This window comes from Podarcis erhardii, assembly GCF_964252035.2.
Source record: "Podarcis erhardii genome assembly, chromosome: 7".
Lineage (NCBI taxonomy): Eukaryota > Metazoa > Chordata > Lepidosauria > Squamata > Lacertidae > Podarcis > Podarcis erhardii.
This window is the reverse complement of record NC_138511.1, coordinates 88,316,875-88,336,860: the sequence shown is the minus strand read 5'-3', so window position 1 is coordinate 88,336,860 and position 19,986 is coordinate 88,316,875. Positions and strand designations below refer to the sequence as shown.

At 49.1% G+C, this 19,986-nt stretch overlaps 1 protein-coding gene across 1 annotated transcript; it reads right to left on the bottom strand.

The window, feature by feature from the left end:
* Nucleotides 1-2,703: 2,703 nt before the first annotated feature.
* On the bottom strand, nucleotides 2,704-18,997 carry TTC9B (tetratricopeptide repeat domain 9B). The gene is made up of 3 exons (XM_081869666.1): nucleotides 18,369-18,997; nucleotides 6,010-6,192; nucleotides 2,704-3,220 (listed from the first exon to the last, which is right to left on the bottom strand). Exons 1-3 carry the CDS (start codon nucleotides 18,829-18,831, stop codon nucleotides 3,138-3,140), a joined length of 729 nt encoding a protein of 242 aa, XP_081725792.1. The 5' UTR covers nucleotides 18,832-18,997; the 3' UTR covers nucleotides 2,704-3,137.
* Between the last annotated feature and the right edge of the window lie 989 nt (nucleotides 18,998-19,986).

The following is a 19,986-nucleotide window of genomic DNA, read 5'->3' as shown; positions in this document are numbered from 1 at the left end:
GAGGGCGGGAACGTGCCAGTCGGGCATATGTCTCTGCCAGGGTCCTACTCGAGTGTAGGCTGAACTCTGAGAGCTGGGTGGGGGTGGTACAAGAGGCTGGTGCATCTGGCCCAGGGGAGCTTTTGGGCGGCCCCACCCTGTGTCCCAGCCATTCTGCAATCTGTCCTATAGGGACATCGGAAAGCTGAGTACCAGAGTCAGGCCATGGGGTCCACCTGGACCAGTGTTGACTACACTGGCTGGCAGTGGCTCCTCTCCAGGGCTTGAGGCAGGGAGTCTCTCTACCTGGCCCCACCTGAAGACGCCAGCAGGGATTGAAGACCTCGGCTGATGCTCCACCGCTGAACAACAGTGACAATCCCTCTCATCTTTCTCCCCCCATAGCTGTCAACTTTTCCCTTTTCTTGCGAGGAATCCTATTTGGAATAAGGGAATTTCCATTTAAAAAGGGGAAACGTTGACAGATATGCCCCCCCCACAACCTCCCAAGGCTGGTGTGAGTAGCACTCCAGATACCAGCGCAGTGCTGGGGGTCCTGCTCTGCCCTCCCTGCAAAAACCCCTCACTCAGGAAAAGAGGACTTCCAGGGTGCTAAAAGTTCTGCTCTGCCAAGTTAGCTCCATCCAAGGCTGCCATGGGCCGGGGTCATGGGCTCAGGAATAGCCCCACAAGCCACACTTTGCAGGAGACCTCTGCCCCCAAACCCAGCTTGTCAAATATGTCACTCAGATGAAGGGAGGTGGGTCACTGGGAGGACGGCAGTGCTCTGTTCCTACGGCTCAGGCCTCTGAACATCTTCATTGGGTGTCTGGATGTGACCCTGCCAAATTGGAGCCTCCCCCCCCCCGCCCCCGCCCCCCAATGCCACCAATATTAAGCAGGGGGGTGATTTCTGTTGGAAGCCTTGGAATGCAACTCAGATTGTATTGAAGGTGGTCTGCAGAGGAGAGAGAGAGAGGGAGGCATGGAGGACCAGCCAGACTGTCCTTCAGCCTGTGCTGACTTTCCCAGAGGTACAAGGGTGACTCTGGGGTCCCTTCCTGCCTTTGCTCCTCCCTCCTCCCTGTGGAAGGGACACGGGTGGCACTGTGGTCTAAACCACAGGGCCTAGGACTTGCCGATGAGAAGGTCGGCAGTTCAAATCCCCATGACCGGGTGGGCTCCAATTTTTGGTCGGTCCCAGCTCCTGCCCACCTAGCAGTTCAAAAGCATGTCAAAGTGCAAGTAGATAAATAGGTACCGCTCCGGTGGGAAGATAAACGGCGTTTCCGTGCACTGCTCTGGTTTTGCCAGAAGCGGCTTAGTCATGCTGGCCCCATGACCCAGAAGCTGTCTGTGGACAAACGCCGGCTCCCTCGGCCTATAGAGCGAGATGAGCGCCGCAACCCCAGAGTCATCCACAACTGGACCTAAAGGTCAGGGGTACCTTTACCTTTACCTCCCTGTGGGAGAGGAGACATCTCTGTGCGTCTCTTCTGATGAGGACAAAGGGCAGGCAGGTGGTTTTTTGTATCCCCGCCCCCCCCCCATTAGTGAGGCAGAATTCGGATCTTCCCAGTCAAGCATTTTCTTTCCTTTAATAAACTTAGCTTTCTTATTTTCTTAAACTCAGCGTGGTTCTAACCAGGGGTAAAGTGGGGTCCTCCGAAAAGCAGGGATGGCAAGGCTCAGGTCAACCTCCAAGCTGTGTGTTAACTCGACACACATCTTCCGGGAGAAGACAGACAGACCAGGAGACCATCATGAATCTAGACTGTCTTTCTCCTTTGATCTGAGCCAACCCTCTGGAGTGCAATCGTACTCCTGGGTTGCAGCTCCTTCTTGGGAACATTCTGAGCCCTGGTCCAACTGGCTCAGTATTTTCAACATGGCCTGGATGAGGCTCCCTAGGGTTTGGGTCTGGGAATGTCTCCCAGCCTTTCCTGGAGATGCTGCCAGCAGAGATTGACCCTGTGGCCTTCTGCATGCAAGGCAGGTGACCTCTCGCTGAGCTATGGCCCTTCCCTCCCTCCTTTCGACATCTCGGATCGCATCCTCTGAGAACAAGGGAGCAATCACGGCTCCTTTGGACTCTGGTTGAGCTGCTTAGCTTAGAACCAGGAAACCCTCTCCTGCCCAAAATTATCTTTCCTAAAATAAAGGCCTTTGCTATTTTACAAAGGCAATCCCTCTCTCCTAACCAGATTCGCAAGCCGGATGCTTGCTCTGCATACCAGGTCCAAGAACCTCCTGGATTTCTTGTTTGAGGAAAGCGGGGTGGGGGAGACTGCTGTCCTCTCCCCCTGCTCCCTGCTGGGGAGGGTCAATGGCCAGATCCAGCAGGGCTCCCCTTCGGCCCTTAGCCCCACAGCATTTCTTAGAACTGCAGAGTCGGAAGGGGCCCTAAGCACCATCCAGCCAAACCCCTTCCAACGCAGGAAAATGCAGCTGACCCGTATGGGTATCGAACCTGCAACCTTAGCTTTATCAGCACCATGCTCTAACCAACTGAGCTACTGAAGCAAAGTGCTAGGGGCTGCCTCTTCACACCTGGGGGGTGTCTGGGAGCTCAGAGGGGAAGCCATCCTTTCTGGAGGCAAACAGGGTGCCATGAGGGTGCTCAGGAAGGGAGGAGAGATGTAAATAGAGTGGAAAGGACACCCTGACCCCAGATTGATAACAGGGCACTTGTTCTCAGCCCCACCATCTTCTGCTTATTGTGGGGGGGGGCATCTGCTCTAAGAGCTGACTTCAACTCTCCCCAATGGCACCCTGATCTGCTCCTTCTGGGGTGCCCCTCTCTGCTCCCAGTGCCCCATAGCCAATCGGACAGAGGCACATCTTGCAAATTCTCTCGGGGTTTTGTTTTGTTTGTTTTTTTGGTTTGGTTTAGGTTTTGTTTTTTATATAGAAAAAGGCAAAGCACAAAGAAGCAGCCCCCAACAGTGTTTTGGCAAAATGCTACATGGTCAAGTCCCGATCTGTCCTTCGTGGCCAGCATAGCTCTGAGCTGGGGGTTCTCTGGCCGCCATGGCACCCACCAGGGGCTCGCTGGGCACCTGGCGGCATCTTCCTGGGTCCTGGAGTGCAGCGGGTGGTGGGTTCAGGGCACGGCTGGCACCACGTGCAGAAGCCTCTGTCTGTCTCCGATGGGGCAGCTACGCAATCATCTCCTTCTCCCGCTGGCTGCAGCGGCTGATCTTAATCTCTGTCAGCTGGATGTAGCGTAAGACATTGGTGTCTGCAAGGAAAGGGAGAGGAAGAGCCTGTGAGGAGGAGGAAGAGGAGCCACGGCAGCTCTCCCTTCCCTGGCCGCATCCTGCAAACCCAAGACAAGTCCTCCTGCCCAGGGTCAACCCACCCCAGCCATAGCTGTCAACTTACAGATTTGAAAATAAGGGGCCAGCAGCCTTGAAAATAAGGGATCAGCAGCCAAAATAAGGGATTTTAGTCAACCAGCAGCCAAACGAAGCCTCAAGCGGTGGTTCCCACAGCGCAGCAACCCGGCAAAGGGGATGCAGCAAGGAAAACCACCGTCACCTCTCCGCTGGGAAGCACTGAGCAAAGGCGAGTCCCCAGGCAACACGGCCGATTTGATCGGCACAAGGCATGCAAGCTCCACCCCCCAGTCGTTCTTAGACTCCTTATTGGGTGAGCAACGCAGCCAAGCAACACAGTTGGAGCCTCCCTCCTCCCTGGCCAGCAGGGAGGGAGGGAGAGGAGCTGCTTCCTTTGAAACCCGGGAAATTTAAGGGACATCATCAATAAGGGACAGCAGTGGGACACGGCGCTGGGATAAGGGACTGTCCCACCAAATAAGGGACGCTTGACAGCTATGTCCCCAGCTGGTTCAGCCAGGTCCCATTCAGGGAGGGGTCCTTCCCAGCCAGCCCTCCTAGTCACGGTCCTTTTAAGCTGTAGGTGCCGCCAGGGGCTGAACCCAAAACCTTTGCACCCCAAAGTGTGCTGTGCCACTGAGCTGCAATTTCAGGCCTTGCCACCTTCCCTTTCCACAGCCAAGAATATCCCCTGCCTCTCCCTCCCAGCAAGGCACAAGCAAGTGAAATAAAAAAAGTTAAGGTCTTATATATATATAATAAGTATTCATAACTGCATATATAAACCACATGTCTGAAACCCCACAGAAAAAGTCCTGAAACCATTTTGTCCCTCCCAAATTGACCTCAAATATTTCTCTGCAAGGTCAAAGGAAAATGGAAAAGCCTCCCCATTGTCTTTTCCTTCACAAATCCTGTCTTAAGGGTATGTCTGTGTATGAATAGGGTGAGTCTGTGACCTGGCTCAGGTATTTAGCATTACAAAAGACTGGCCAGGCTCCCCAGGGTATCCAATCAAGTAAGCATTAACAGGAGGTAAAACAACGCACTCAGATTTCTGTTGTAGACCGCCTCTTCTGTGATGTAGGTATGATGTTTCTTGGAATCAAGGGCGGGCAATTTAAAATGTCGATATAAGGGCGGGCACACCTGGGTTCTGGGTCCTCCTCCTTCTCCTGCATGTGAGGGGAGCACCCTGTTGCAACAGTTCAATAAAGATCAAGCTTACGAGCTGCTTTGCTTCTCAATATTCTCTGGTTGGCCTCTGCTATTTTCTCCGACCGATGGAGAACCTACAAAGGACTCTATAAGGGTTCTTGTGTCCCCCATAAGGGAATAAGGGCAGATTTTTGTTTATTACACAAGGCACCCACCTTCTTATGAAGAAAGTTTGCAGTGTTTGGGGCTTTTTAGCTCAGAGGAAAGGCAGGTGAGAGACGACGTGATAAGGAGTTTATAAAATTAGGCATGGCCTTGAGAAAGCCAACAGAGAAATACTCAAAGTCGTGGGGAAGCTGAATATTGGAAGAGTCTGGGTAGGTAAAAGAAAGCCCTCCTTTTACCTATGGAACTCCCTTCCACAGGAGGCAGAGGTGGCTATAAAATAAGATTAGAGTAATTCATGGAGGAGGAGAGGGCTTTGGATGGCTACTAGCCAGGATTATTGTTCTCTGCCTCCACTGTCAGAGGCAGCTGTTGTAAACGAAAAATTGCCCTTTTCCCTTATGGGGTATCCAAGAGCCCATATAGAGTCCTTACGTAGGTTCCGTATTGGTAGGAGAGAATAACAGAGGCCAACCAGAGAATATTGAGAAGCAAAGCAGCTAGTAAGCCTGATCTTTATTGATCTGTTGCAACAGGGTGCTCCCTCACCACATGCAGGAAAAGACCCAGAACAAAGGTGTGCAAGGCCTTATAAAGACTTTTGTAATTGCCACCCTGTAGATCAAGACCACCCCCAGAAACATCACACATACATCACAGAAGGGGTGTAACCTATGACCACCCCTCAGATACATCACACCTACATCAAAGAAAAGGCGGTCTAAACAGAAATTTGAATGTTGTTTTTCTCCTGTCCTTGTTTATCTCCTGTCTGGCAGGTTACTTGATTGGATTTCCTGGGTAGCCTGGCCAGTCTTTTGTAATGATAAATACTTATTTCCTGGGCCAGGTCACAGGCTCACACCCCATTCATATCTTAAATGTGCCCTTAAGACAGGATTTGTGAGGAAAGAGACAATGGGGAGGTTTCCCACTTTGACCTTGCGGAGAAAACATTTGCTCAGTTTAGGAATCAAAATGGCTTCAGGTCGGTCTTCCTGTGCTGATCTATGTATGTGCGGTTATGAACATTACCATATATCTAAGACCTCAAAATTCCTATCACACAGTAATGCTGGAAACCAGAGGAGGGGAGAGTGTTCAAATCCTGTTTGCGGGTTTCCCTTTTGGGCATCTGACCGGCTACTGTGAGAGCAGGAAGCTGGCCTCAAATGGCCTGATCCAGCAGCCTTTTCTTATGTTCTTAAAGTGGAGGAGCTGCCAGGGGTTGAGCCCCAGACTCCTGAGCCCCACGGAGGGGCTCTGCCTCTGAGTTTGCGCTCCGTTTCAGGCCTTGGCAGCTGCCCCTTCCACTCCCACCCCCTTGCCCCACCTCTCCCTCCTGCCACGGGCCAACCAAACCACCCACCTGCAGGCTCCAGGCTCTTGGCCTCTTTCAAATAGAGCAGGGCGTTGTCGTAGTCGCCCAGGTGGTAGAAGGCGATGCCCGCCCGGTACATGGCTTTGAAGTTCCTCTTCTCCTTGGCAAGAACCTTGAGGCAGTAGTCCCGCACCCTCTCATAGTTCACTAGCTCCGATTGCAACAGGCAGGCTGGAGAGAGAGAGAGAGAGGTTGGGGTGTGAATAGATCAAGGGGTAGGCAAACTAGAAGGTCGGTGGTTCGAATCCCCGCGACGCGGTGAGCTCCCGTTGCTCGGTCCCTGCTCCTGTCAACCTAGCAGTTTGAAAGCACACCTGTGCAAGTAGATAAATAGGTACCGCTCCGGCGGGAAGGTAAACGGCGTTTCCGTGCGCTGCTCTGGTTCGCCAGAAGCGGCTTAGTCCTGTTGGCCACATGACCCGGAAGCTGTACGCCAGTAAAGCAAGATGAGCGCTGCAACCCCAGAGTCGGCCACGACTGGACCTAATGGTCAGGGGTCCCTTTACCTTTACCTAGGCAAACTAAGGCCCGGGGGCCGGATGCAGCCCAATCGCCTTCTCAATCCGGCCAGCGGACGGTCCAGGAAACAGCATGTTTTTACATGAGTAGAATGTGTCCTTTTATTTAAAATGCATCTCTGGGTTATTTGTGGGGCATAGGAATTAGTTCATTTCCCCCCCAAAAATATAGTCCAGCCCATCACATGGTCTCAGGGACGGTGGACCGGCCCCCTGATGAAAAAGTTTTCTGACCCCTGGAATAGATGCTAGGAGAGGGCCCTCTGGTGGTTCCCTCACTGCGAGAAGTGGGGTACAGGGAACCAGGCAGAGGGCCTTCTCGGTAGTGGCGCCTGTCTTGTGGAATGCCCTCCCATCAGATGTCAAGGAAATAAACAACTATCTGACTTCAGAAGACATCTGAAGGCAGCCCTGTTTAGGAAAGTTTTTAACATTTGGTGGTTTATTGTGCTTTTAATTCTGTTGGGAGCCGACTAGAGTGGCTGGGGGAACCCAGCCAGATAGGCAGGGTATGTATGTATGTATGTATGTATGAATGAATGAATAAATAAATAAATAAATGATTATCCTTCCTTCCTCACGTTTGTGAGTTCATCAGAGTGTCATCAATTTGCATCTTAAAAGGGAAGCTTAGAAAGGCCAATTTTAGCCTTTTAGTTTAAGGAATCCAGGATGCTTTAAGTAAGGCAGACTGGATTCTCCTGGTATTTCCTCCCCTTTAAAATAACAGTCACACAAACAGCCTTGCAGAAAATGAAAAAAATAGCATTTGCTCTCTCATAATGCTTGCTGAAGTGTAACAGATGGAGCAGCTTTGTTCAGGCAGGCTGAACACAGTAAGTCAATTACAAAGACATACAGTGGTTTACGAATTTAATCTGTTCCAGAAGTCCGTTCTTAAACCAAAACCGTTCTTAAACCGAGGCGCGCTTTCCCTAATGAGGCCTCCTGCCACTGGTGCCCTTCCACCGGTCAGATTCAGTTCTTAGACCGAGGTAAAGTTCTCAAACCAAGACACTATTTCCGGTTTTGCGGAGTTTGTAAATCGAATTGTTCTTAAACCGGACTGTTCTTAAACCGAGGTACCACTGTACTTAAGTCTAGCTTAGAATGCAGTCTGAGCAGGATTTGAGACATAAAATAATAATAATAAATTTTATTTATACCCCGCCCTCCCGGGCCAGAGCCAGGCTCAGGGCGGTTAACACCAGTAAAATAACAATAAAAACATAATAGAAAAAAACCCACCAATTTAAAATACAGGTTAAAATGCAATTTGAAATGCAGCCTCATTTTAAAAGTAGCCCATAAATCAAAACCATAAGGGGAGGGAAACATAAGGGTCAGACTGAGTCCAAACGAAAGGCCAGGCAGAACAGCTCTTTCTTGCAGGCCCTGCAGAAAGATGTCAAGTCCCGCAGGGCCCTGGTCTCTTGTGACAGAGCGTTCCACCAAGTTGGGGCCAGTACTGAAAAGGCCCTGCCCCTAGTTGAGACTTAGCAGATGTTCTCACATTGCTGGCAGAGTAGGAAAAAAGATAGAAAGAGAGCACACGAAGGCAGGTAGGAGCATAAACAGCTATACCCCCTGCCCCTCTATCTATGCACAGTGGGGGTGTCTTTCGCAGAGTTCTCTCTTGCAAGTTTACAGGAAATCTCTATGAGCTTCAGCTGCTATCCTGTGCCTGTCTAGCAAACATGAATTCTTGGCTTGACTACACTTTAAATATCCCACAGGAGAGTTAGTTAATGAGGAAGCCAGGGAGACTATACTGTTGGTTTCTGCTCTCTTCACTGTGCAGCGAAATGCTTGTCACAAGACAATGTTTACATTCCACAGTCAATTGCTGTTGGGTTTTCCCACGGGAAAGGGAGACTGGATGTGACGTACACTGGTTTCCTGTTTTTCACTGTTCTTTGCAGTTCAGTGTGTGTTTGTTCTCTCCGTGCTTTAGAGGAGAGAGGATGCTTTTCTCTGCTCCGGCAGAGGCAAGATGTTTTTCTGTAACATACCAGCTTTGAAGTGTAAATAAAGCAATATAGAGTATGTGGCACGTACTCCTCATCCTTCCGCTGTGCACGGGACACTGCATATCAACAACATTTGGTTCCGGGCCCAGAAAAACGCAGTCATCTTAAGAATGGGCTCCAGATATCGGAACAGCGGCAGAGGGACGGATCGGACGATATCTCTGCGCGTCAAGATGATTGATGAGGTATGTGCTACTGCTCCGGGCAGCCTGCCAGCTTCTAATTAATGGCTTTATGGCTGGACTTTGAACTTTTAAGGCCGGTTTGCCGGGCTCAAAGGAACAAGTTCCTATGCTGGGGAAATCGAAAGTAACTTTTTAAAAGTGCTTTTGGACTAAAGCAGCTGCAGAAAATAGTGACGCAGCATGGTTTAAAGCAGCAGAGATGACGCAGAAGGCTAATGCCAGAGTCATGATGGCCCTTCAGGATGCTTTTGGGATTCCTAAGCTCAATAAGAAAAACTATGCGGACTGGGTTCTCTATGCAGAGGCTATTCTGCGGAAAGAGGGTCTGTTTGAAGTTATTACAGACACCCCCCCAGCTCCAGTTACAGATGCATGGCAAGCTAAAGATTCCAAAGCAAGGGGAACTCTTACATTGATAGTATCCCCAGAAGAGCTCTGTCTATTGCGTGATAAGACCTCAGCCAGACAAATTTGGGACGCTTTGAGAGAGGCTCACTTGAGGACAGAAGCTGGATCCACTATGTTTTACTTTAACAAGCTGCATAATATGGCTCTTGCTGAAGGTGGAGATGTGCGTATACATCTGATGGAGATGCAGAATCTGAGACATGAGCTGCAACAGAGAGGACTCAACTTTCCAGAGGCTGTGTATTCCTTCATGATACTACAATCTTTGGGTTCAGGTTGGGAGTCTGTTGCGACTCAGATTGCTGTACAGCCTACTGCTCAGCTGACAGTGGACTATGTTACTGCCGTGATTCTGAATGAAGCAGATCGCCGGGGTGCTAGCTGCATGGGCAAGGGGGAGACTTCACAGACGTCATCCCATAGTGCAGTGGAACCACCAGATGGCGCCAAAGCTTTGAAGGCAGTGAAATGCTACTCGTGTGGACGTCTAGGCCATATGAAGAGGGAATGCAAATATCCCAGGGCCAAGACAGAGCAGCGCAGTGGAAGCTCATCGCATGGAAAAGGCCGAGGCAAAGGCAAAGGTCCGGTGTCCAGGACAACGCAGCGCAAGGCAATGGTCTCACGCTTCACTCCAAAGGTTGCAGAGGTCCAGAAGATGTCTAGATCTTTCTTCGTTGTTGATTCAGCGGCAACGCACCACATGTGCAACGATAAGCGACTGTTCGTGTCTTTTACACCGCAGGAAGGTGCGATTCACCAGGCGGATGACCACACAATCCCCAGTAAAGGCTACGGAACTGTTGTTCTTCACAGTTTGGACTTATCGATACAGAATGTGCTTTATGTGCCGGATGCCAAACATAATCTGCTCAGCGTTGGACAGCTGAATGAGCGGAATATTGACGTTTCCTTTAAGAACAAAAGGTGCATCATCACAAAGAAAAATGATTATGTATTGTATGCTGAATATGTTGATCGTTTATATGTTTTGTATTATGATGATGTTGTGCAGGATGACACTTGTTGCATTGCAGGTACTAACAGAAGTTTGCATGCAGAATGTATTCATGATTTTCACAGGAAATTTGGTCATTTGCATTTTGAGGCAGTATCTAAGATGCCTGCCTTGGTTGAAGGTATGACTATTAAACCCTGCAGGTACCACATGGAGTGCAAGGCATGCGCAGCAAACAAGGTGAAAATGGCTGCGAAAGGTAAGGTGTCTAGTAGGCAAGCTACAGAACCATACCAAATTGTTCATGCTGATTTGGTTGGACCACTAGCACCCTCTTTGGGAGGAAACAGGTACTTCATGGTTCTCATTGATGCATTTTCCAGGTATATTTATGTGTACAATCTCAAGCAGAAATCAGAGGCTTTTCCTAGGTTCAAGGAATTCTGTGCTTGGTTTGAAAATGTGCATGGTAAGAAGGTAAAGACTCTTTTCAGTGATCGCGGGGGAGAATTCACTTCTCAGCAGTTTGAAGCTTTTCTGACTGAGAAAGGAATTCAACACGATTTGTCTAGTCCTCGCTCGCCATGGCAGAATGGACTTGCGGAACGAGCAAATCAGACATTGCTTCAAGGGTTAAAAACCTTGCTGCATGATGCTAATCTTCCAGAGAGTTATTGGGCCGAAGCTCTCTCATGTTTCACTTACAGTTATAATCGCAGGTTATCTTCAGCGATTGGTTGTACCCCGTATGAGAAGATGTTTGGCAAGAAGCCATACATCAAACACATGAAAATTTTTGGTTCTGACATGTGGGTTCACTCACCACAAAACTCCAAGTTAGACAAGCGTGGATTGCATGGTATCTTTCTAGGTTATCAGAAAGGGTCTTACAGAATAATGATGACTGACTCAAAGGCAATTAAGCTCACAAGAAGTGTCGAGTACAATGCCAAGTGGGGGGAGAATGTGGGAATTTTCCAATGTTATCCTGATGACAGTGATGAGACTGAGGATAGTCAAAAGCAGCCACAACAACCCACACCCACTGATGAAGGTTCTGATTCTGAGTCTGAAACTGAATCGGGTGATTCAGAGGATTTCAAGAGTGCGAAAGCCTCTATGCGACCCTCTGAAAGCTCTGATCAGGAATTGGAAGAACCATTGTTCACAATAGGCCACTTTTCTCCTAAGAAGGAAGAGGAGAGTGTTGAAGACCTACGGCTAATTCGCAGGTCACAAAGAGCCACAAAAGGCAGACCTCCAAAGAGATTTGCTGATGAATTTGCTAAGATAGCAGTAACAGCTGTTAAAAGCTCCAAGAAGGTATTTGAACCTTCAAGTTTCCAAGAAATCCAGGATTTGGATTCAAAGGAAGCTGAGCCATGGTTAAATGCAATGAAGGCTGAGCTTGATTCCTTGGAAAGGAACAAAACATGGGACCTAGTTCCAGTAGTTCCAGGAATGAAATTGCTTGGAAGCAAATGGGTCTTCAAAGCGAAGACTGGTCAAAATGGCAAGATAGTCAGACACAAAGCCAGATTGGTAGCCAGAGGTTTTGCACAGGTACCAGGTGAAGACTATCACGAGACCTACTCACCCACAGTGAGGTATGAGAGCATTAGGCTTATGCTCAAGCTAGCTGCAGAGGAAAATCTACACATTAGTCACCATGATGTAAATACAGCTTTTCTGTACGGATCTCTAGATGAATCACTTTATATGCTTCCACCTGATGGCGTACAGGTAAAACAGGGATTTGTTTGTGCTCTGAAGAAGTCCCTTTATGGTCTCAAACAAAGTGCACGGTGTTGGCACACAAAACTCACTGAAGTATTGTTTTCTCTAGGTTTTAAGCAAGGGAAAGCTGATCCATGTGTATTTGTCAAAGAGGAGGGGCAAAAGAAACTGTATTGTTTGTTTTATGTTGATGATCTTTTATTCTTTTGGAAGGATGTCACAATGTACAATAATGCCCTAGCTCAACTGAAAGAGCACTTTGACATGAAAGATCTTGGTGAGGTAAACAACTACCTATCTCTGGAAATAGAGAGAGATCAAGATGGTAACATTCTAGTACACCAGTCACGGAAAATTGCTGATGTGTTAAGCAAACTGAACCTGATGGATGCTAACCCTGTAGACACACCGATGATAACAGGTTATCAGGTAGATGACACTGAAGAAGCATTTTCTGATACTACACTGTACAGAAGTGTGCTAGGCAAGCTAAACTTCATTGCCAGATGTTCAAGACCAGACATTGCTGTTAGCTGTAATTTGCTAAGCAGACAAGTCAACAATCCTACTGTTAAGGATTGGAAAGCTCTGAAACGCGTAGCGCGGTATTTGAAAGGCACTATGCATTACAGACTGAGATTTAACAATCAGAAGTCTGGTGGTCTTGAAATATTTGCAGATGCAAGTTTTGGAAGTGACACTACAGACAGGAAAAGTACGTCTGGAGTTTGCTATATGTACAATCAGGGTCTATTTGATTGGTCATGCAAGAAGCAAACAACAGTTAGCTTAAGTACTTGTGAAGCTGAACTGAACGCACTGTCTTATTCACTTAAAGATTGTGAATGGTTGTTACAATTGTGCAAAGACATGAAAATTCCTGTCAAAATGTCCAATCCAGGTTTACCAGGACAACAAAGCATGTTTGGCTTTGCTGAATTCTGAAGGTTGTAAGCAAAGCACGAAGCACTTGCAATTGAAGTTGCAACATGCTAGGGAACGTATTCAAAAGGGACTCGTAACGGTGTCCTATATGCCAGGTAATGAAATTCCTGCTGATTTATTGTCCAAGATTGTATCAAGGGATCAACACTGTACCTATGTGCAGAAGTTGGGTTTGTACTGATATTGTACGAACACGCTGCCCAGTGATGTTCACAGAAAGGGGGAGGATGTTGGTTTCTGCTCTCTTCACTGTGCAGCGAAATGCTTGTCACAAGACAATGTTTACATTCCACAGTCAATTGCTGTTGGGTTTTCCCACGGGAAAGGGAGACTGGATGTGACGTACACTGGTTTCCTGTTTTTCACTGTTCTTTGCAGTTCAGTGTGTGTTGTTATTCTCTCTGTGCTTTAGAGGAGAGAGGATGCTTTTCTCTGCTCCGGCAGAGGCAAGATGTTTTTCTGTAACATACCAGCTTTGAAGTGTAAATAAAGCAATATAGAGTATGTGGCACGTACTCCTCATCCTTCCGCTGTGCACGGGACACTGCATATCAACAACATATACACCCCCTCAAGCATTTTCCCAGGTGGCTCCTTCTGAATCCTTGCCCACCCTGATCCTGCAAACCTGCATGCTGCTCCACCTGGCCTTGGCGCGATAGCCCTATGTGCCCAAGAATGCAACCACTATCAACGATATTGATTTTTTTTAATTAAAAAAATATATTTTAAATATTTATAAACTGCACTTTCATGGGAAAAGAACAAGGCCTAGCACAGGACAGGAAAGAAGGCCAGGATGCAGCCCCCACCCAGCTGGCCTTTCAACAAGCTGCATCGTTGGGACACAGGTGGCGCTGTGGGTTAAACCACAGAGCCTAGGACTTGCCGATCAGATTCCCCGCGATGGGGTGAGCTCCCGGTGCTCGGTCCCTGCTCCTGCCAACCTAGCAGTTCAAAAGCACGTCAAAGTGCAAGTAGATAAATAGGGAAGGTAAATGGCGTTTCCGTGCGCTGCTCTGGTTCGCCAGAAGTGGCTTAGTCCTGCTGGCCACATGACCTGGAAGTTGTACGCCGGCTCCCTAGGCCAGTAAAGCGAGATGAGTGCCGCAACCCCAGAGTCAGCCACGACTGGACCTAATGGTCAGGGGTCTCTTTAAAAACAAAAACAAAAAACAAGCTGCAGCATTGTCACCAGGGAGGGGCGTGCGCAGGGGGTGACATCCTCTCGCCCACCTTGGTTGGGTCTCTTGAGTTGACAGGCAGCTGTGCCACAAGGCAGGTGCTGAAGGAGATTGGGCCAGGACCGCAGCACAGGGATACTCGTCCCCCCACCCCTCAAAAAAAAAAAGTCCTGGAAATCAGAAGAAGTACCAACATTGAAAGATCGGCAATATAATTTTTTTGGAATACAGTACTTGAATTAGCAAAAATTACGGCAACAGTTAGAATGCAATCTAATCAAAATCTCAAACAGGAATGGAAATGTGTAGAAGAATACATGGCCAAAACATGCTCCAACAGGAATTTATTGTTTCTGAAGAAGTGTGCATGCACACGAAAGCTCATACCAAGAACTAACTTAGTTGGTCTTTTAGGTGCTACTGGAAGGGGGAAAAAATTGTTTTGTTTTGACTATGGCAGACCAACACAGCTACCTATCTGTAACAGGAATTTATTGATTATGCATAGACTGATTCCACAAAGTTAAGCTAAGCTAAGCTGATATATAAGACTGAATGTTTAATAATTAAGATACAAAAAAAATACAATCTCAATAATAAAGTTATAAAATAATAACAAGGAAGTCTTGCATGGGTGGAGGGGAGACACAGGGCAAGAAATAAGAAATGGATAAATGTTAGTACATAATGAAACGTGAAAATGTGAATTTACGAATACAGCAGTACCTCGGGTTACATACGCTTCAGGTTACAGACTCTGCTAACCCAGAAATATTACCTCAGGTTAAGAACTTTGCCTCAGGATGAGAACAGAAATCATCCTCTGGCAGTGTGGCGGCAGCAGGAGGCCCCATTAGCTAAAGTGGTGCTTCAGGTTAAGAACAGACCTCCATAACGAATTAAGTTCTTAACCCGAGGTACCACTGTATAATGTATATGTATCATTATGTAAAGGTTTCATATATGTATTGCAACATTAAAAATAAAATAAAATAAAATAAAATAAAATAAAATAAAATAAAATAAAATAAAATAAAATAAAATAAAATAAAATAAAATAAAATAATAAAAAGTCCTGTTTTAGGGTTGCCATTGCAATGTCAGAGCTTTGATGCTTACAATGTTCCTGGCAGATCTGTCCGGTTGGGCTTGATGTGCCTCTCCTCCCTCCTCCTTTCCTCATCTGCCTCCAAATCATTCTCTTCCTGGCTGTTTTTCACCAGGCAAAACACAGGCAGGTTCATTTAAGGTTGCCCCCCTCCCTTCTGCTTGACTCCGGCCGTGGCTGCTCTGCTTTGCCCCCTCTGCCACCCTGCAGGAGGGCAGGAAGCCCACATAACGCAGCATGAGGGGCCAGATTCAGCCTCCCTCCTGAGAATCTCAATATTCTTCCTCAAAAGCAAGGGTCAGCAACCTTTTTCAGCCATGGGCCGGTCCACTGTCCCTCAGACCATGTGGGGGGCCAGACTATATTTTGAAAAAAAGTATGATTGAATTCCTATGCCCCACAAATAACCCAGAGATGCATTTTAAATAAAAGGACACATTCTGCTAATGTAAAAACACGCTGATTCCTGGGCTGTCCGCAGGCCGGACTGAGAAGGCGATTGGGCCGGATCCAGCCCCCAGGCCTTAGTTTGCCTAGTAAAGGTAAAGGGACCCCTGTCCATTAGGTCCAGTTGCAGATGACTCTGGGGTTGTGATTCGCCAGGAGCGGCTTAGTCATGCTGGCCACATGACTCGGAAGCTGTATGCCGGCTCCCTCAACCAGTAAAGCGAGATGAGCGCTGCCACCCCAGAGTCGGCCAAGATGGGACCTAATGGTCAGGGGTTGACATTTTGTGTGAATCATAAAAGTCGCCAAACCAAAAAAAGCAGTCAGGTGTCACCAACAAGACCTAGCGTTGCTGTGGTGCAACGGATAGAGTGCTGGCTCTTGGCCAGGGAGCCCTGGGTTCAAATCTCTTCACTCAGCCATTAAGCTCTCCAGGCCAGTCACTAAATTTATGCAAAATTCATCTCACAGTGTTGCTGTAAGGGCAGAACGGGGGTGGGAAATGTTGGGTCTTCCCTGATTTTATTTTATTTTTTGAAGAAATGCCCCCCCCCCCAATATGTGGTGAAGCTGTTGGTCATAGCAACTATTGAGGAAATGGCTCAATTATATTGCACAAGAGGCAATGTAAATATTAAAGCGTATCAAACACAAAGGCTGCGTCTTGTGATACATGCGAGAAATTCCCTTTGCTAAGACATAGAAGCCAAGCTGGATACCAAGAAGAACTAATTAGGAATTAGCTAATTAGAGGACTAATGAGTATGTTACACCCGGTCTCTAAAACAGGAAGAGAAGGAAAGAGGGAACTGAACCATACAATCCAATATATTAAGTATTGGGTTTCCCTGACTTAGGGGTCGGCTGCTGGCTGCCATAGGCAGTATTATTACCCCTTCTTATCCTTTGGGAGATACACATATAAATAAGGATTTGTATAGTATTAAAACTTCATAGGATTGTAGCAATTACCAGGAGATGTGAATATTTGAGATTATAATTGAGAAGCACTTACACCCCTTCCCTTTCTTCATGTTGTTGTTGTTGTTGTTGTTGTCGTCGTCAAATTAAATTTATATACCAACCTTCATCAAAAGATTTCAGGGCGGTTTACAGAATAAATGGTATTGTCCAGATTTGTATGACTATTTGACTTAAAAAGGGGAGTTGGGAGTGGCAGAGCCTTGTCCACTGACTTGAGCTCCTTGGAGGAATGGTGGAAATAATAATAATTATTATTATTATTATTATTATTATTATTATTATTATTATTACCCCGCCCATCTGGCTGGGTTTCCCTAGCCACTCTGGGCGGCTTCCAACAAAATATTAAAAATACAATAAAACATCAAATGTAATACTTCTGAATTTCGAGGGGAATAAATGGATTTCAGTCCTGCGGGCCAGCATTCAAAAATGTTATGTCAAAATTGTAAATGTTGGTGAATGAGATTCGCATGGTTCTGTTTCATCCCCAGCAGGAAGTACCCAGAAAAAGAGAAAGGAGAAGGTGAGGGAGGGGCAAGGAGGGTCAAAGGTCAAGGAGGGGGGTCACTGCCAGAGGGGAGGCCACCGCCAATATACAAAAGTCTTAAACACATATACCTGATGGATTCCCAAGGGAATCTTCAACCCTTGGCCTTGGCTGCGATGTTCCTCCTCTCCGCTTGGAAGAGGAGGACCTTGGGAGATGGAAAAGTGGGTGGGTGGGGAGAACATCCCTTGGACTTTGTGAGATTTTGAATATTTTGTTAAGGGAGGGGTGGCCATCTGGCCAGCAACATCACTGGCCACCTCACCATCCCTGGCTCTTGGGTCTTCTATTCATTTTCTCAGACGGCAGGTGACACCTTAACCATACGGCAGCATTTTCTGCCTCACCCCCTGCCCCCCCCCAACTTGATTCCTCCTGGCACCACTTCCCAAGGGGCTGAGCCTCTGACTTTGGCCCTTTGGGCTGGAGGCTTCTCTGCTTGGTATTATCCTGGCAACCTGAACAGTCCCCTGGGAACCCCGTACATGCAACACCAGGCCTTTCCCTGGCGTTGCAGGTTGCAGGGTTCAGATCTCCACAGACCCCCCACTAAAGAGCTGCAAATTCTCTGGTGCAAAGGGGACCCCCCTAAACGAGGGACGTCCTTGCCCGTTTCCCAGAGGGGGCGCTTTTGACTAGGAAGGGATCAGAGGCTGGGTCTTGGCCTCAATTAGGGGTGCCAACTTGAATAAAATACAGTGGACGCTCGGGTTGCGAACATGATCCATGCTGGAAGCACATTCGCAACCCGTAGCATTCGCAGTATGTGCATGTGTGGGTTGCGATTCGGCGATTCTGTGCATGCACAAAGCACGATTTAGTGTTTCTGTGCATGCGCAAGCGCTGAAACCTGGGATTAATCTGTTCCGGGTTTGGTGCAGTGCGCAACCCGAAATTGCACAACCTGAAGCATCTGTAAGCCAAGGTATGACTGTATTGTGGGGGCCCAGGTAAGCCCTACCCTGCATAATCACACGCTATTCGAATGGCAATGCCCGTCAACTTAGAAGGGGCAGCCCCCTCAAATATTCTGGCCCCTAGGAGTAGGAAAGCAGGATTGGAAAGGGCTCCCCCTGCCGGCTGGACACGGGAGGCAGATGAGAGGGAGCCAGAGACACGTCTGAAGGCGGGACAGCTTCGTCAAGACACCGGGGTTCTCCTGCACCCTTGGAGTACCTTCCAAACTGGGAGGGGGGTCCCGTTGCCAGGCGAGGGCCCCCCACCTTCTTCCTCTGGGCCTGGCACACAGCTCCCCTCACCCCCCCCCCAAAAGAGAATCCGCCCCAGCCTTACCCGTCAGGCTGTTGTAGCACTCGATCTCGGTGCCCTCGACCAGCGCCCGCTGCTCCTCGGAGAGGCGCTGCTGCCACCCGGCCCTCGGCAGCGGGCTGCTGCCCTCCTCGGCCTCGGCCTCCAGCCCCTTGAGCTGCAGCAGCGCCCGGTGGTACTTCCCGATGGCCTCGCGGAACTTCTTCTGCTTGTAGCAGCGCCCGCCCTCGGCCTTGAACTCCACCGCCTGCCGGATCTTGGCCTCCAGGTCCGGCTGGGGCTCGGCGGCGCCCGGGGCGGCGGCAGCGGCCCCGCGCAGGTGGGCCCGGCCGCCCCCGACGGCCGCCCCTCCGCCGCTGCTGCCCCCTCCGCCGCCGGCCTGCGGGCAGCTCCTCTTGTAGGGGCTGCGCTCGTCCATGGCCCCCCTCACAGGCCCATGCTCGGGCGCCTGTCTCCGCTGCACCAGCTGGAAGAGCGCGCTGTGCATCGACGGCGCCCCGGAGCGGAGCTTCAGCACCAGGGACAGCGCGCTAGCGGTGCATTGTGGGAAACTCCCTCCGCATCAGCACCGCCGGCCGGGCTGACCTCGGATGTCTCGGCGCCCAGCGAGGAGGCGGCGGCGGCGGCGGCAAGCAGGCGCCCTTCCGCTTGCAGGGGCTGGGGGCGGGAGGGGGGGGGACGCAAAGGAAGGGAGGGGCCACAGGCAAGCCCCGCCTCCTCCGGAGTATGGGTGCGGGTGGGGTTGTGCCGGGAGCGCCGTTTCCTGGCGGAGGGTTTCTGATGGAGAAGCGCTGGAAGCTGCCTTCTGCGAAGAGCCAGAGTTGCAGTCTCGTAACGGGACACCCCGAAGTCATCTAGTCCAACCCCTGCTGTAACCATGCCAGACCATGGCTGCCTAGAGGTCCAAGGCAGGGGGCGAGTGCCAGCCGTTCCTGGAGAGGCTGCCAGGAACTGGAGCCACCTGCAGGCAGACGGGTGGGGTAGCTCAGTTGGGAGACTCAATCTCAGGGCCATGGGTTCAAGTCTCACGCTGGGCAAAATATTCCTTCGTTGCAGGGGGTTGGGCTAGATGACCCTCGTGGTTCCTCCCAGCTCTATCATTCTATGATTCTATAATACCAGCCCACATCTGCAAGGGAATTGGCTCCTTCTGAGTGGGAAGAATATTTATCCAGCTCCCCCGCTAGTGATGTCTGAAGCGCAATGCAGGAATTTTGACCAGAAAGATGGCAGAACATCACTTGTGACAGGCAGCTTGCAGTCACCCTTAGTGGACCATCAGTGTTATGGTCTCTGTATTGATAGTGGAGGAAGCAGTGAATGAGGGGTGGGGGGCAGAAGAGAAGGCTCATCAAGCCTTCTGACTATTTAATGCCTTCATTTAAATTTGCAATGTTCTGTTTATTTCGCAACAATTTTAAATCATAGAGGTAAGATTTGAATTGGGGCCTTCCTGGGACATAGCTTAAACGCTTCACCACTGGGCTACAATAGAAGGGTGGGGAGAGATTCCCCCCACACCCACCACCCCTGCCAAGAGGGGCCTGAGATTCCGGCTCCACTTCCAAGGGAACTGACAGACCTTGCCATGAAGAGATAATAGGAGGAGCAAGAGAGAACAAAACACACTTTATTAAACACT

Coding starts and splice junctions, on each gene's coding strand:
- TTC9B (XM_081869666.1), bottom strand. CDS start 18,831: ATGCACAGCGCGCTCTTCCAGCTGGTGCAGCGGAGACAGGCGCCCGAG. Junction 6,193..18,368: donor GTGCTACAACAGCCTGACGG/GTAAGGCTGGGG, acceptor CTCTCTCTCCAG/CCTGCCTGTTGCAATCGGAG. Junction 3,221..6,009: donor CAAGAGCCTGGAGCCTGCAG/GTGGGTGGTTTG, acceptor CTTTCCTTGCAG/ACACCAATGTCTTACGCTAC.